Source organism: Pleurodeles waltl, chromosome 10 (genome assembly GCF_031143425.1).
Source record: "Pleurodeles waltl isolate 20211129_DDA chromosome 10, aPleWal1.hap1.20221129, whole genome shotgun sequence".
NCBI lineage: Eukaryota > Metazoa > Chordata > Amphibia > Caudata > Salamandridae > Pleurodeles > Pleurodeles waltl.
Window position 1 is genome coordinate 76,424,803 of NC_090449.1, and position 15,655 is coordinate 76,440,457.

The 15,655-nt window shown below is 45.8% G+C and overlaps 1 protein-coding gene across 1 annotated transcript in view; it reads left to right on the plus strand.

Annotated features, from left to right (window-relative positions):
• Positions 1–201: 201 nt before the first annotated feature.
• Positions 202–15,655, plus strand: part of ZNF598 (zinc finger protein 598, E3 ubiquitin ligase) — a 125,802-nt gene continuing 110,348 nt past the window's right edge. The window contains exon 1 of the mRNA XM_069209775.1: positions 202–641. Within this exon, the coding sequence (XP_069065876.1) occupies positions 351–641 (291 nt within the window). The 5' untranslated portion in view covers positions 202–350. The remainder of the gene's footprint in view (positions 642–15,655) is intronic.

Here is a 15,655-nt window from a genome sequence, read left to right on the forward strand (position 1 = left end):
AAAGCCTTGCTACCTTCAACCCTTTTTTAGTGCACCCTGACAGCTGTAGACCGATCACTAGACGAAAAACGACGACTTTAACTCTGCGGCCAATTGCCACGCTACCCTGTGCCATATTTATATCCATGATGGTGGATGAAGCCTCGGCCCGGAAGCTATTCTGGAACACGTGTCCGGAATTCTAGGATCCGGTGTGGTTCACTTCCGGACGTGCTGTTGCTAGGACCGGTGACGTCAGGCTGAGCCGGCGAAGCTGGGCTCGGCTCCCTGTGTCCGCTCAGCGCAGCCCGGCCACGGGGCCGCCCCTGACGCCGGCCAGCAGCGAAGGCACGACAGCTTCCAGTGCCGAGATGTCAGCGGGCCCCGGACCGCCCCGCGGATCCCGCATGGGCCCCGAGGCTCACCGTGGTTCCCGGAAGTTTCACCGACCTCCCACCTCTCTGTCCACGGCCGGTCGGCCTCTGCCCCAGACCATCCACCCGGAGCTGGCGCCTGAGCGGAGCTGTGTGCTATGCTGCCAGGAGCTGGATGTCCTGGCGCTAGGCCGCTGCGATCACACAGTCTGCTTCCGATGCTCCACCAAGATGCGGGTGCTCTGCGAGCAGAGGTACTGCGCCGTGTGCCGGGAGGAGCTGGACAAGGTAAGTGAGCGGGTGGGTGGGTAGAGACAGCTGTCAAAACGGCACTCTGAGGGAGAGTGGGGGGAGAGGGGGTGTAACCTACCACTTGAAGGACCAAAGTTACTTCAATGCGCTAGACTGTCACTGTATCATAACAGATCACTCCCAGTACTTGTCTGCATTTGTATAGAAGTGTAGATCTCATTTCTCGATGTGACTTGGTATGTCCACTCTCCCAGTCACAGCTCGACCTTTAACTCGCCAGTGTGACATACCCTACGTTCACCAAGCGTGCCCATATGTCACTCCGTCAACCCCAGTGTGACAGGGCAGCCTTCCTTCAAAATGACTGTTTGCAGTCTGACAAAGCCACTTTCGATCATTGTGCCCCTTTCGGTAAAAACTCAGACTTTCCACAGCTGACTTTGTTACCCATTAGCTGTAATCAGCAAGTCACTCAACAGTGCGAAAGATGGTTATCTGTCTTTACAGTCCTTCTGGTTTTCAGCTATCGGCAGAGGTCGGCTTGCTCTCGATCATAAGAAAAAAACAGTTTTCCTGCCACTAAGGCAATCGACTGTTTTACAGAGTGGTCTTATGCCTTTTGTCCTTCACCCAGTCTGACAGTTGAACCTGCCCCAATATACTAATATTTACCCCAGTTCAAGAACTAAACCTTCTCCTAGCCTGCTAGTTCCCCGCGTGATCGATCATTCCTTCATCAGTAAGAAAGCACCCCACACCGTAAGAGATATTTTTCTCTCTACATCACATTATAATGGGCGTTTTCCAGATGTATCAACCCCAACGATGACAGATGATTTATCTTACAATTACTCCAGCGTGGGCACTGAGTCATCCTTCGGATGGTCAACTTTAGTGAGCCGGAATACGATTCTCTTGTGCTGGATAACCTTTAATTCAGTTTATCAACCTTCAGTGTGAAAAGTACCCCCTCAGTATGCCAGTAATCACTTTAAGGGTCTCTTAGCGTGCAGCTCACACTTTAAAAGGTATTATTTTACCCAGTATGCCTGTCCAGTTGTGCAGGTCAACATTATTAATATTAGACTCAGTTTGTCGCTCTCATGTGACCACTCCTGAAGATAACCAACATTATCAGTCCCTATTGTATGAACGGGCTCCGAAAAAATCATAAAAATGTTATCAGACCTGAAGGTCTAGGGACTTGATAGTCTACTCGGCCTAGCTATAACGCTCTTGATCTATAAAGTGGTCACAAATTGTGTAATCTTGTACAAATATTTTATTTCACTGAGCCGCCTGTTTCTTCATTATTATCATACAAGAGAGCACCCTCAAATACAAGAGTTCAGCATATCTGGTGTACAAAAAACTATTTCTTTTTATTTAACATACTAAACGTGTGCTCCGTGTATAGTAAAAATCCCAACATGAAGGGTACTCGTTACACTTTTCTTGCCTCTTAGACCACTAATAGCATTGCCACCAAGGCGGGGGCAGGTGTTTCTCATTTTATGTTTGTTTATTTTTTTTTCATCTGTTTATTAAACATGATAAACAAGCAGCAGTACATTTCACCATTACGGTTTTGCAGTCTGTTTACACGCATATGTCATTTTGTACAATGCGGTTTGTATTTTGACATACTGTAATGCAACATATAACTGTACAACTTACAATTGATGTCACATTTGTGTTCTAGGAGTAAATAAACGGGAGTGAGGTGTGGTTCGGGCAGTACTTGCCTGAAGGGTGGGGTGGCACTTCTATTGTGTCTGTGGTCTGTGGGAGGGGGGCTGGTCGAGGCAGGAGTTCGCGCAGCTCTGAAAGTGGTGGTGTCATGGCTCCGTGGCAGATCCGGGGACCGCTGTTAGGGGGAGTTTGTTTACCCTATTATTGTTGCGCATCTGGTGGACGTGATGATGTCTGGGCTAATTTTTGGAGCACTCCGGGGGGTGCGCAGTGTGGCGTTTTGACAGGGATGTAGCACATGGGTTACACAATGTTCGGGGGGGTATGTATCGTCTCTGGCTTCAATGCTTACCACAAAATTATCCCAGATTTCAGCGCCGCCCTGGATCAGTCCCCTATATTGTAGCTGGCACAGTGTCTGAGCCTCTGCTTGCGAGCGGCTATGTAGATCCCGGAGCCAGGCAGCATGTGGCGGGCGTGTGGGGCCTTCCAATGCATGGCAATTAGGCGCTTGTAAACTACGAAGGCAATGTCTATAAATTTATGGAGGTGTGTTTCACCTTTATCGCGTCGGCGTATGCCAAGTAATCATGATTCCGGCGTGGATGCTAGGGTGTGAGCGTTGATGTCCGCTGTGGTATCAGTGATCCGTTGCCAGGCCGTATTCATTGGATGGCAGATCCAAATCATATGATAGAAGTCTGCTGCAGGGGTAGCGCATCTAGGGCATGCTGGGTTTGAGTTTGGATATATTTTTTTAATGCGGGCTGGAGATAGGAGTGATGAATGTAGTTGACCTGGGTGTAGCGCAGTCTAGTGTTGTGGGATACATTCTTGACCATAGAGAGTGCTGCGGCCCAAGTTATCTGGGGTAATGGTGAGGGGAGGGCGGCGTCCCAGCGGGATTTAGCTTGTGCCAAGTCAGAGCAAGCCTCTGCTAGGAGCACTTTATATAGTTTTGTTATGATGCCTTTTGTGTTGCCTATAGTGAGGGTTGCTGTGAGCAGCTGAGATTCTTGTGGCTCAACATTGCCGAGCCCCCATAGGTTATTGAGTAGACTTTTCACTGCACAGTATGTCAGAAAGGCCCCGGTATGAGTAACCCCGGTGTTCACTAGTTCCTCGAAGGAGCGCAGTGTGGAGCTTATGTAACAGTCTCCTGCGTTTAATAGTCTCATGTCGCGTGTATCGTGGTGTAGTGAGAGTTTTTGGGCTCCCGGGAGTTGTCAGCGGCAGCAAGGGGGAATAAGGAGGCATGAGTGCCTTGCCTTGGACATATCTGCGCCAGCAAGATCTGGCTACATCCAGCAATAGGGTCTTTTTCTGTGGGCGGTGGGGGCTAGCTAATAGCAAGGTTATAATCAGCAGTGGTACTGTGTGTTCTCCCAGTGCTTTGCTTTCTCCTAGGGGGGGCTCGCTAAGCCACATGGTTGGCCATTGCAGTTGAGCAGCGGCGTAGTATAGTTCGAAATTTGGCATGCCCAATCCACCTGCGTCCTGTGGGTATTGTGTTGTAGATAATGTTCCTCTGCACCTGTCTTTGCCCCAGAGCAGATCAGTCAGCAAGGAGTGCAGCGAGTGAAAGAACGAGAGTGTTAGGAGTATCGGGAGCGCAGTGAATTAATATAGGAATCTCAGGAAGATGGGCATTTTGGCTATGTGTTTCAATCCATCTGAACAAGCCGTTGCCGAAACCTAGCGCAATGAGTGTGTGCATAAGAAAGTCCCAGCTCAGTGTGTCAAATGCTTTTTCTGTATCTAAGGATAGGGCCACCGCTTCTTCCCCTATGTCATTGTGCATTATGCAGATTAGTCTTCTGATATTTAAAAAGGTACTTCTCCCTGAGATAAATCCGGACTGATCAGTGTGTATCAGATTTGGTAGGTAGGGGAGCAGCCTATTTGCTAGGATTTTCCCAAGAAGTTTGCAGTCCGAATTTAGTAGGGAGAGTGGGCTATACGATCTGACATCTAGAGGGTCACCGCCCGGTTTTGAGAGCACAACTATCAAGGCCTCACACATGGAGTTGGGTAGTTGCACCCTGGTGTGTGCTTCGTTAAACACATCTAGAAGTGGTTGCAAGAGGTGGGTTGCTTGGGAGTTAAAATACTCTACTGGCAGACCGTCTGAGCCAGGTGTTTTGCTGTGTGCCATCTGTGACAGTGCTAGGCGTACCTTATCTATAGTAATAGGGCCCTCCAGTGCGTCTGCGTTTTCAGTTAGTTGTCGATTTTGGGGGATTATTGACAGTAGTTCAGCCATTTGCTGTTCAGTTGATGGGGAAGGGGTGAATATAAGGAGCGATAGTATGTTTAAAAGGCCTCGTTGATTTCCACCTGAGTGTTAATAATGTTACCTGAGTGCAGTCGGATCGCACCTATAGGTGGTCAGCCATGCCAATAATCGGCCGATCTGTCTCCCTCTGCGTGTTGTCGTGCCATGAAATGTCTGTAATCGTGTTTACAAAGCCTAGTATCTGCCTCTCTGTGGCTGGTCCTTAGCGATTTCAGTTCCTCTAACGGAGTCTCGTTTCTGGAGACCACAACCTATACCCTGCACAACTTAGTCTCTAGTACTTGCAATTCTTTGGTTAGTGTCTGTCTTACCCTCACTGAGGCTGCGAGACAATGACCTCGTATCACAGCTTAAAGGAGTCCCATTCGGTTGTGCATGATGTGGTTGTGTTATTATTCAAGGAGAAATAGTTAGACAAGCACTTGGCCAATTCTGCGTTGAAGGAGGGGGGGGGGGGGGTCTGCGAGCGCCTCTGTTTGCAGGTGCCATGTTGGTATGCATGTGTGTGTGTGTGTGGCCCCATTCTAGAATTGAGTATAGCGGACTATGGTCTGAGATGGTGCGGGCTAGATACTCTGAGCATATCTTCTGGATTACAGTCACAGATGCGAGGAGCATATCTATCCTGGTGTGTAGGCTGTGCACTGAGGAATAGTAGGAGTATTCGCGATGTGTGGGATGTCCGAATCTCCAGATGTCTCTCTGGCCATTTTTGGAAACCCAAGTTACTAGGTCGTGTGAGGCACGGTTGGTCGGGGCGGTGTCAAGCGGGGGGAAGGAGCGGTCCTTGTGGGTCTCTAGGACGCAGTTAAAGTCGCCACCCCATATGCTATCTGCTGTTGGGTCGTTAAGGTTTCCGGTTGTTAGTGTTCCCAAAAAATCTCGTTGATTTGTGTTAGGGAGATATAATGCTACCAACGCTAGGGGTGAGCCGTCAAGGTCACCCTCCAGGACCACATATCTACCATTGGGATCAATCTGCGTGCAAGTCATGACAAATGGGACTACCGGGCGATCCAGATCACCACCCCCGAGCGAATGAGGAGGATGTAGTTCCATATAGTTGCCCTTTCCATTTTACACGTGTGTTTTCAAGTGTAGTGATTGAGAGGTGTGGCTCTTGCAACATGGCTAGGTGTATCTGGTGTCTCCTGAGATAAGTGTATACCCGCTGCCTCTTGCACGAATATGCCATTCCCCTTATATTCCATGTGAGCACATTATATCTTGGGATATGTTGTTGAGCTTGGGAGGTCATGTGAGGTTGTAGGTTTAACTAATCGAAGGACAAACATGATCCTCATCACGTTCATAATAGTGATGTGCCCATTGCCACCCGGTAACAACCTATTTATGCCCCTAATTCTGTTGGTCATGATATTACTAGTGTAGCAAATGTGACGTAAAATACTGAAAGAGTAAGCCCATGTGAAAGACATGGGGGAGACCCATTGGGTGATAAGAGTTAATAACAATATAAAACATTAACTTTGGTTGTATCAGGGCGGGTAAAGTTCCACCGATTGCCAGCTTGAGTGAACGGTCCATATAGAGCAGGGTGTGCATAGGGTTGATGGAAACAAGTCGTTGAGGTACCCGGCCCATAATGCAACTGACACTGGGTCCGCCGCCCAGGACCACAGTTACATAACCTACTGTGATGTAAAGTATCGTAGGTCTTCAGTATCGCCCAGTCGATTCCTAGGTGACTATTTGAGTCAAACCATGTTGCTGCGGGTTGGTCGCATCTCGGGGCACTTGAGTAGCCAAGCTCCGAGTAGTTTTCATATATTGTCTGCCGTGCGCGTAGTAAGGGGCGGGCCCCGGGTAGAATCAGCGGAATCCGAGTGCGTATCTTGGTCTAGTTCGCCATCTGTTTGGTTGGACCAAGTTGTTGGTGATACATTAACAAATCGAGATGTGGCCTGCAGAAGGAGGGAGCACTCCACCCAAGACTGCTTGGGTGTGGGTTTAGTGCCTTGTTTTTTTGCATTGCCTGCGTCTTGCCTTAGGGGTAGACCATCTTTCCTTGGGATTATCAACGTCTGTCGGGCCGGCCAGGCCCTTGGCATGCAACCAGGTGTCTTCTGGTATAGTGAAGAAAAGGACACGGAAGTCGTCCTGCACAAGGAGTCTGGCCGGATACATCAGCGAATACTTGATGTTGTGCTCGCGAAGGCGTTCCTTAACACAATAAAAAGAACTACGTTTCCTCTGCACTTCCGTAGTGAAGTCCGGGTAGGCTGTGATCGCTTCATTTTCAAAACGTATAGGGCCTGTTTTGCGGAATAGCTGCAGGATAAAGTCTTGAGGAGCCTTGCTATCAGAGGGTGGGGTTGTGCTCCAGGTGGGGGGGGGGTCTGCCTGGGACCCTGTGGGCACCCTCTATTGAGAAGAACTTCGGGATATTGTCTTTTAGTATTGTCTCTGTGAGCCATTGTTCTCGACTCGTTTTGGGAACCCCACTAGTCGGATGTTGTTGCGCCATGACCTTCCCTCTGCGTCCCTGGCTCTGTGATTTGGGTCGTCTACTTCAGCTGTCAGGTGATTCATCTGTGTTTGTAGTTCCTTTACTGTCGGGGGAAGGGTTGCAGTGTCCTTTTCCGGTTCTGTCACACGATCTGACAGTGCATGCTGGTCTGCCCGCAGTATGCTGACGTCTGCTGCGACAGAATCCTATTTTGGCTTCCAAGGTGGTCTTGGTGTCCAGGATGGCCTGTAATATCTTTTTGAATTGTGCTGTATGGGCATGTAAGGTAAGTTCCATTTTCAGCAGTGCCTGGTGCGTCGCGGTGTGGTCATCAGTTGATTCCATGGTCCCCGGGGGTGCACGTAGTGTTTTTGGCTTGCCCATTTGGTGTCCACGGCAGTAGGAGGCTTAAGGTGACGTGTACCCGGTTGGATTCAACTTAAGTTGAACGACACATCTAGAGATCTGTGGCGCTATACAGGTTGGGCTACTGTTTTATGTCCATGGGTGTTAGACCCAGGCCCATGTTGCTGCGTCAGTGCTAATGGTATGCCCGGCGAGGACCGGGGTGGTCGTCCACCAGTCGCGAAGTGAGGCAAGAAATTGGCGTTCATATATGCAGGCCAGACCAGCTCAAGGTCACTCGCAACGTGTTGTCCCCACACCCGACTCTCCGCCGCGCACCTGGGCACCGGCAGGGGTGGGGGCCCAGTTCGCCCCGCTGCATGGAGTGGTGTGGATAGCTGTGTCTAACCCGATTTTGTGGGTCTGGTGTAGCGCCTGCTCTGTGGGTCCGAAATTGGGGACCCCAGGACTCAACGTCTCAATCCACGGCGGGCCTGTCGGCCAGTCAGGGCACCGGAAGGCCGCAGGAGAAGGGACGAGCAGGATTGTGGATCAGAGCGGCCGCAGTGCCCAGAGATAGGCGGTTGCATACAAGAGGGTTACTTGTGGTGGCTTGGGGGTCTGAGGTGGTTGCAGCGGTGTATTTTCGGGACCACGATCGTCTCGGCTCCCTCCGTTTGGGGCGGGAACCAGGCCTCTGTATTTGCCCTGCGGCTCGGTGCGTGCCGCAGAAGATTTTATGTGCGCCCGGGACCAAACAAGGAGCTTCCCGTCCCCCGTCTCCTTACCTGCTTCTTCCCGTGAGTGGAGACCGGCGCATTGGTGCTTCAATTGTTGTTTTTTTGGGGGGGGTGGGGGGAGAGGGGAGGAGGCTGTATTGGGCTCTGGCCCGATCAGCACCCACCCCGGTCACGGTCCGTAGATCGCGGCCCAGCCCCGCGACGGCTGCCACTTGCGTCGGAGCAGAGCCCAGCACCCTGGTGCTTCAATTTTATGGGGGGGCGATATTGGGCTCCGGCCCCGATCGGCGCCCTCACCGGTCGCAGGCCGCGCCCTGTTGCTTACATTTTTTGGGGGTGATATTGGGCCCCGATCGGCGCCCTCCTCGATCGTGGGCCACGGCTCACCCTCACGTCAGCCGCTGTCTGTTTCGGAGTGGAGCCTGGCGCCCTGGTGTTTCAAATTTTTGGGGGCGGAGTTGGGCTCTGGCCCTGACCAGCACCCACCTCAGTCTCAGGCTGTGGGTCCCGGCTCGTCTCCTCGCCAGTCATTGTTTGTGTCGGAGTGGAGCCTGGCGCCCTGGTGCTTCCATTTTTTGGGGGCGACGTTCGGCCCCGGCCCCAATCGGCGCCCACCACAGTCGCGGGCCGCGGGTCCTGGCGCACCTCCTCCCCGGCCATCGTTCGCTTCGTCAGGCAGAGGCTGCGCCAAGATTAAAGCTGCAGCTTCCCTTGGGGGTCCTGAGCGGCGCTGCATCGAGTAGGACTAGAGGCAACGTCAACAGGATAATTATAAGGGCCGTCCGTGGAGCTGCAGATTATGCTGCCGCTCTGGTCGCCATTTTTGCCACGCCCCCCTTATTTTTATTCTCACTTTTAATATATCACTAAAACTTGATTCGGCAGTGCGCTGTCATTTACAGACAGCACATTTTCAATTGAAATAGTCATAAAAGTTCCCACTGACATGCAGTTATACTGATGAAACTACTTTGTATACGTGATAATGTCTGGAAATTGTTTTTCATTACATATTTATCACGTGCATGTCACCAAGTAAATCCTGTAAAAAAGCGTTGTTCCATCATGCTTCAAAATTAATTACAGATATATATTGAATTTAGAGGGTGCTGGTGACCCCGAGACGGGGTGATAGGGAACGGCTTCTTAGGAAAATGGAATCTGAGTATATAATTCGACTAAACAGTAGTTATCCATGGGAATTGAACCAGGATGAGGAACTTTATGTTCATGTAGGTTGATTTGGATAATTCACAAATAGTGTCACTGAAATTTGATTATACTTTGATTTTTGATGTTTGATTTCTGGGGTTCTGGAATTATATGATAACAGTTGGTTTGCATCTCATTGGTTGGTCTGTACCCCCGAGACTATATACAAAGATAAGATCCCAATCTGATGTATCAACTCTAAAAATGACAGGATGTTATATTAGTGTTGGCGACTTGGCATTAAAATGCTATGACTATGATATAAATAATGGAAATTAAATTGTTATGGATAATGGTAGCAAGGACAGGATGGTATATAACAAACAGATGTATCAGTTCCAAATGGAATCATCTTTGAGCCACTTGGCATTTTATATTATATTAACAATGGAAATGTAATTGTCTTAGATAATTATAGCACCAATACTGCAATAACAGGATGGTATATAGTATTATTAGGTGATTTTGGCTTGGTAATGAAGTAGTATAAAATTGTGATTCACAACAAAATTGTTTATATTTTTATACATAATTTTTGTTTGCTTTGAACAATATGCTAGATTTATATAGTATGTTTTATATATATTATATATTTTCTATGTCTAGCAAACCATACGATATATTTTCTATGGGATAGGGGGCCTCTGTAAAGATTTGGGCTAAGAAGAAGTCTGCAATGGTTGAAACGCGTAGCCGACTCAAGCTGTTACTTTGTTACTATTGAAGGATTTAAAAGCCATTAAATAAACACTGAAGTTGTCTGGAGTGCCGGCGTTCTACTTTCCAGATTCTTTGATACAAATTGTGAAATATGTGCAGTTTATTTACAAGCTAATTACATTTTAGAAGAAAAACTGCCATCATATAGCCTTTCAGTCAGTTTGAAAACCTTTTGTAGGAGATGAGGTGTGGGTTTTGTCATATACCTTTCATTTCACAATCTCGCCTCCCCAAACAGATCGCTTAACAAAATCCTCTAACTTTGCAGCCATACAAAGAAAAGTAAACCCCAATCTGCAGTATAAAATAGGCAGCAATTTATAAGAAAGATATAAGCTAATATTCTAACTTTGTATTTGAACACATAGCAAATGTTACAAGATAAATAAAATATTTATTTCTCATTCAATTTCTAAATAAACAGAACATCTGTTCTTTGTCAACCAGAAAGAGCCAGTCGGCCCTTCGAAGACTCGCCATAGAGAGCGGGTGATTAGAGTTTTGAAAGCCTTGAACAAATAAGTACTGTTTAGTATTCTCCATGTGTGAAATGGGTAGGATCTACTCTGTCAGGTTCTTTCCTTCTTCGTTGTGAACATTCATTTTCTTATCCATGTTTTGTTTTTGTTCACGTACTGCACAGGTGCTGTTCTGAGTAGAACTTTGTGGCGGTATAAAGCTCAAACATGAACATAGAAATCAATAAGACAAAATGCAAATCCATACGAGATAAAAATGAAATACCACCTAAGTGAAAAAAAAAAAAAGAGCAAAACCTAGTTAACTTCTACCAAGAGGTCTATATGAAATGGATAATCTTTCAGCTGCTTGCACAAGGTGCGGGCAAGAGTTATCCCTAAAACTCTCTGCATGGGAATTCCAGGTTGTCCCTCCAAGGAACTTTGAAAGATGTTGCTCCACTAAGCCAAATAATACTGTATTTTAACGTGAAAAGAAGTCCTTATTCGTCTATTCTGCTGTGATCACAGTTTGTTTCGTAGCTTACTGAAGTACTTGGGTAAATAGTCCTCTAGTATTGTCAACTCGAAACGACTGCGTATACCACAAAAATCCTACCCCCAGTAGTATGCAGGTGCTATCGAGCAAATGCATATGATGGTGAGAGATAGTTTAACAACTGCATCCACCTGTGGTTCGAATGATAACTTGCTGCGATAAGTCACAGCAAAGTTCTGAATAGGAGCATTGCCCAGCTATGAGGGCACAAAGAAAAAGAAGAGTACAGGCTAAGGACAGACTAGGAACAAGATTTCATTCTTGTTTTTACTCCAAAAAGATCATGATGTCCTGCATCCATAAGTTCTCTTCTTGAAGACACTCCACAACTCAGAGTGAATACTTTGCATCGTTTTGTAAAATACATTTGAATCGGGACACCGTCTGCTTGTAATTGTTAGCACTAAAGTTGATAAATCAACCTCTGCCTTTGGTCCACTCACCTCAATATCTGCCAACACCAGCATGAGGAGACATCCTTCCCTCTGTGTCAGGCTCTCCTTTTTGATTTGCATGTTTAAACTCACTCTGGATTGCACTCTTTTTCGAGCATTCCAGATCAGGGTTTCCAAATATATTGATAGTTCTTGCATCCTACTCCCCACAAATACAGAAAAGGCAGTGTTTACTCCTTGTTCTTCAAGACTGATGTACTATACTACCCCTTGCTGATGTGGCGAACTCAATTGCTGTTAATAAAATAAAAAACAAGCATTTTGTTTCCATCCGCAGTGTGATGAGGTCTTTTTCAGCACTTGTAGATTCATACAAGATTCATAAGCTGTTTGGAAACAACGACGAGTGTGTTTAACTCAAAGATCCGATGGATGATTATTTTGAAATCCAGAGGCTAAAGTACTAGCCGTTATCCATCCACTGATGGAATTGGGTGATCCAGTCAAGGTATTATAGTGCCAAATGCAAGTCACAAGCGGGTTTATAGGCTTATAGCTTTTCCAGTAGAAGAAACCGTGCAGTTTCATGCCCAGTCTTGCTACATTAAAGGAATGCTTTCAAGGGAGCCAATACAAGAACCTTAGATGGAAGAAAATATGGTCTTATTTTTGTGCTCCAAGCTCTGCAGTACCTGAGACAGCTGCGTTTTGGACCAAATGCAATTGCTTTAGTGGTCAGTGAGGCAGTCCCCAAGACAACAGAAACATTTGTTATATCTGTAGTATCTTCCTTAATAAGGATGGCATCATTTTTTCCATAATAGTAGGCTGGTGGAAGCATGAAGCTCTTACTGTACTGGTTTGGGTTGACATTTGTTTTGCATTATGCAGCCTACTTCCCCATGTTTTTTTTTCTTGACTTATTCCGTCGGGGCTTGCTAATTCTGACTTCCTCATTTCCCCATTGTTTCCTGCGCACTGTGATACATACATGTTTATGCCTGCAGTATTGGCCTGTGCAGCCCATGTGGAAGGGTAATCTCTCTATATTGAAACTGTTGGTTTCTTCCCCCTCCTATCTCCAGTGATAATGTAATGCTCTTCCCAGAGTCATAATACTGGCTTATCTCCAGTTTGACAGTTCTCCATCTCCTCCTCAGTGAAGTACAAGATTCCACCAATCTAAATATTTTCCTGCCCCATCTGTAGGTCCCCAAAGATAAGCCCATTACAATTTACAACACATACATCTTGTTTTCACTCCACAATGTGAACTCTGCTAATTCCGTAGGTTTTGTTGCTGGAGTGTGCAGTACCCCATTTCTTTACTATCCTGTTTTAAAGGTCTTCCTCTTGATAGATGTATGTAGGTATGTATATGTATATGTGTGTATATATATGTGATATATATATAATAATATAATGCTTCGTCCCAGTAACCCAGGCCGCCCTGCAGGGTCTGTGGCCCCTAACGGAGCAGGAGGTGACAATGATAGTTTTATGGAAGGGGCCCGACCCGCTCACCTTCATGCAAACAAGGCATTTATCAGAGAAATATATTGTGATGGAGGTAAGCAAGGGATAGGAGGGGAGACAGTGTGCCTCTCCTCTTACTTTTCATGCATTCCTTGTATTGCTGTTATCATGCTGGGCAGCAACTGTAAAAGCAAGTGGACAATCAAGTAATGGATACCTAATGCACATAAGAACATTTGTACGGTGATCTGAAGTGCCTGTGACGCTATTGCAGCTATATGGAAATTAAGCGCTCCAGCTCAGGAAGTTATTTATATGGAACTGTGCATTATGGGAGTTGGAGTTTGGTTATTGAAGTCACATGGCTGTGTTTTTAAAAAGCACTGGCTCACTCACACCTGCTCTTACTTACCTGTGAACAAGGCATGCTGTTGCCGAAACGCATCAGGATTTTTTGTCTTGCTGCACAGAATTGCTACAAAATGCTTGGATTTTAACATGGACTGGTGCCTGGGCTTTTCGTGTTTGGTAGATATATATATATATATATATATATATATATATATATTTATGACTTTCATATGTGTGGGCTTTCTGTGCTTGATTTTCTTACATGCTTCCTCTTTCTGTCCCGAGTTGTCCTCCTATGTAGATAGTCTTCCACTCCCACACAGTTATCTGTATGTATGGTAGCCCTTTCTCTTGCCACAGCAGGCAGTCTCACTCTTTCCCTGTCCGATGTTGACCTCCTAAAAGTATTCCCCCCACCCCACTCATGCTGGTCTGTGCTTCTTCTGACAGCCCGGCTGCCAACTTATATTGCTTGGTTGGCTTCTTTATATGAGATGTTTTTGCCTGTGCTTCTTTGTATCAGGCTTACTCTTCTTGTGGTGTGTGGTTCTCACATGTAGGAGCTACCTTTTTCTCTTTTTTTGGGGGGGTTATCCTCCTTGTTGCAGGTTTCCTCTTCCGTGTGGCCTCTACTAGCCTTGCTGTTTTTTCTTTTGTATGTCAAACATTTCTTTTACCAGGCTAGGGTGTTCGGTGGTGCCGCCCACCAGATCTATATCTACCTTCTAGTTTAATTTCCTTTGGCAACATCACGTCAAGCTGCGGGACTTACAAAAGTATACTAAAATGTAGTTCCTTGTTTCTGCACAGTGCTCTTTTAGTCTAGCATTGTATCTGGTATATTAATAAAACTCAAATTTCAATTATTTTTTAACAGATATTTTTATTCTTTGTTAGTTTTATGCTGAAGTGATAAAACTGCAGGTGACTGTAACGGATTAGACGCCACAGGAGTTTAGAATCTTTGCGGATTTTCCACTAAAATGATTTAGAAATGTATAGGAAAAATGGATGAGTGTAAATATTTTGGCTTTTTGTGAGAGTTTCCAATATTTTAAAGAGAGATTTTCTAGCTTTCGATCATCTTGGGCAAAAATAGGTAGAGAGTGGCGTTGGGTAGGAAGTTACCAGTGGAAAGCGTGATAGGTCTTGTAGCAGTGGATACTTGCTTCCTCTGGAGGGAGACGTTGCGAGTCGTGAATGTAGGGTATTCTGTTGCTGTCTGCCTGGCCGACAGTGTGTCATGATAAGGTATGTACTGTTGTCACTCCAGTTTTTTCCCAGTTACTGATTCACCGCCTGCTGCTGCAGTTTATGAAACGGCACCATCGAGAAAATGAAACTTACCGAACATGCTTGGCTCACTACATCATTAAGAGGTACTTCTTTTCACAAGAAGTACCATTTGTATTTGGGGGCAAAACAATTCTTACATTCCCACATCTCCAATTCAAACGAGCAGTCATGTTGGCTTTGAGTTACTTGTTTTCTCCTAATGCACGTATTTTGTTTCCAGTTTAAAATCGGAGTAAAATGTAGTGTCTGTAATAATTCCCAGCATGCTCTCTTGCCGCCTATTCATTGGTGTCGCTTGTGGAAGAAATCTCAACTAATAGAAGAGAAAATATTTTCAGATTTCAATGAAAATCAGAACAGACATTAGAAGATGACTCGTATTCGCAAAACACTGCATGTGATCATTTCTGGGTCAACGTGTGTGTGCTTGAAGTAGTCAGCAGTCTACCTAGAGTACAAACATTGTCCTTGGACTACTGTACCTGATATTGAGTACTTCTGTGAATGGACGCATTATAGTAAAGTAACAACTCCCCTTCAGAATTTAAACTATTCCTCAAAACTTGTGTTGTACGTTGGAACCAAAAAAATACCTGCAGCATCTGTGGAATCGTCGGCTGGCTGGATCTGTGTGAAACACCCTTTCACGTTTTCTCCTCTCTGATTACGTCCTATTTATTTACTAAGAGGTATTGCGATTAATTTCAGAAAATTCGCTTCACTACTTCTCTGGTTGTTCGGGATTAATAATAGCACAACATCAAACTTGAGCAATGTAATTCATTGCGCTTAAGAAGCATTAAATTACTAACAAGGTCACAAAACGTGTTGGCACATTCAGTGAGTTGCCTTATGTGTAAATTATTATTAATAAGAGTTAGAATTTGATAAGATTCAATAAACTGGCATGGGTGCAAAATATTACTAATGAGTGCTAGAATGTAGCGAACTGACGTTTGTATTGAAAATTGTTAATGTTTGCTTTTAAAAAAAAAGACATAATTATAAGATGCCTCAGTCTGTTGTTTTGTATGTGCCCA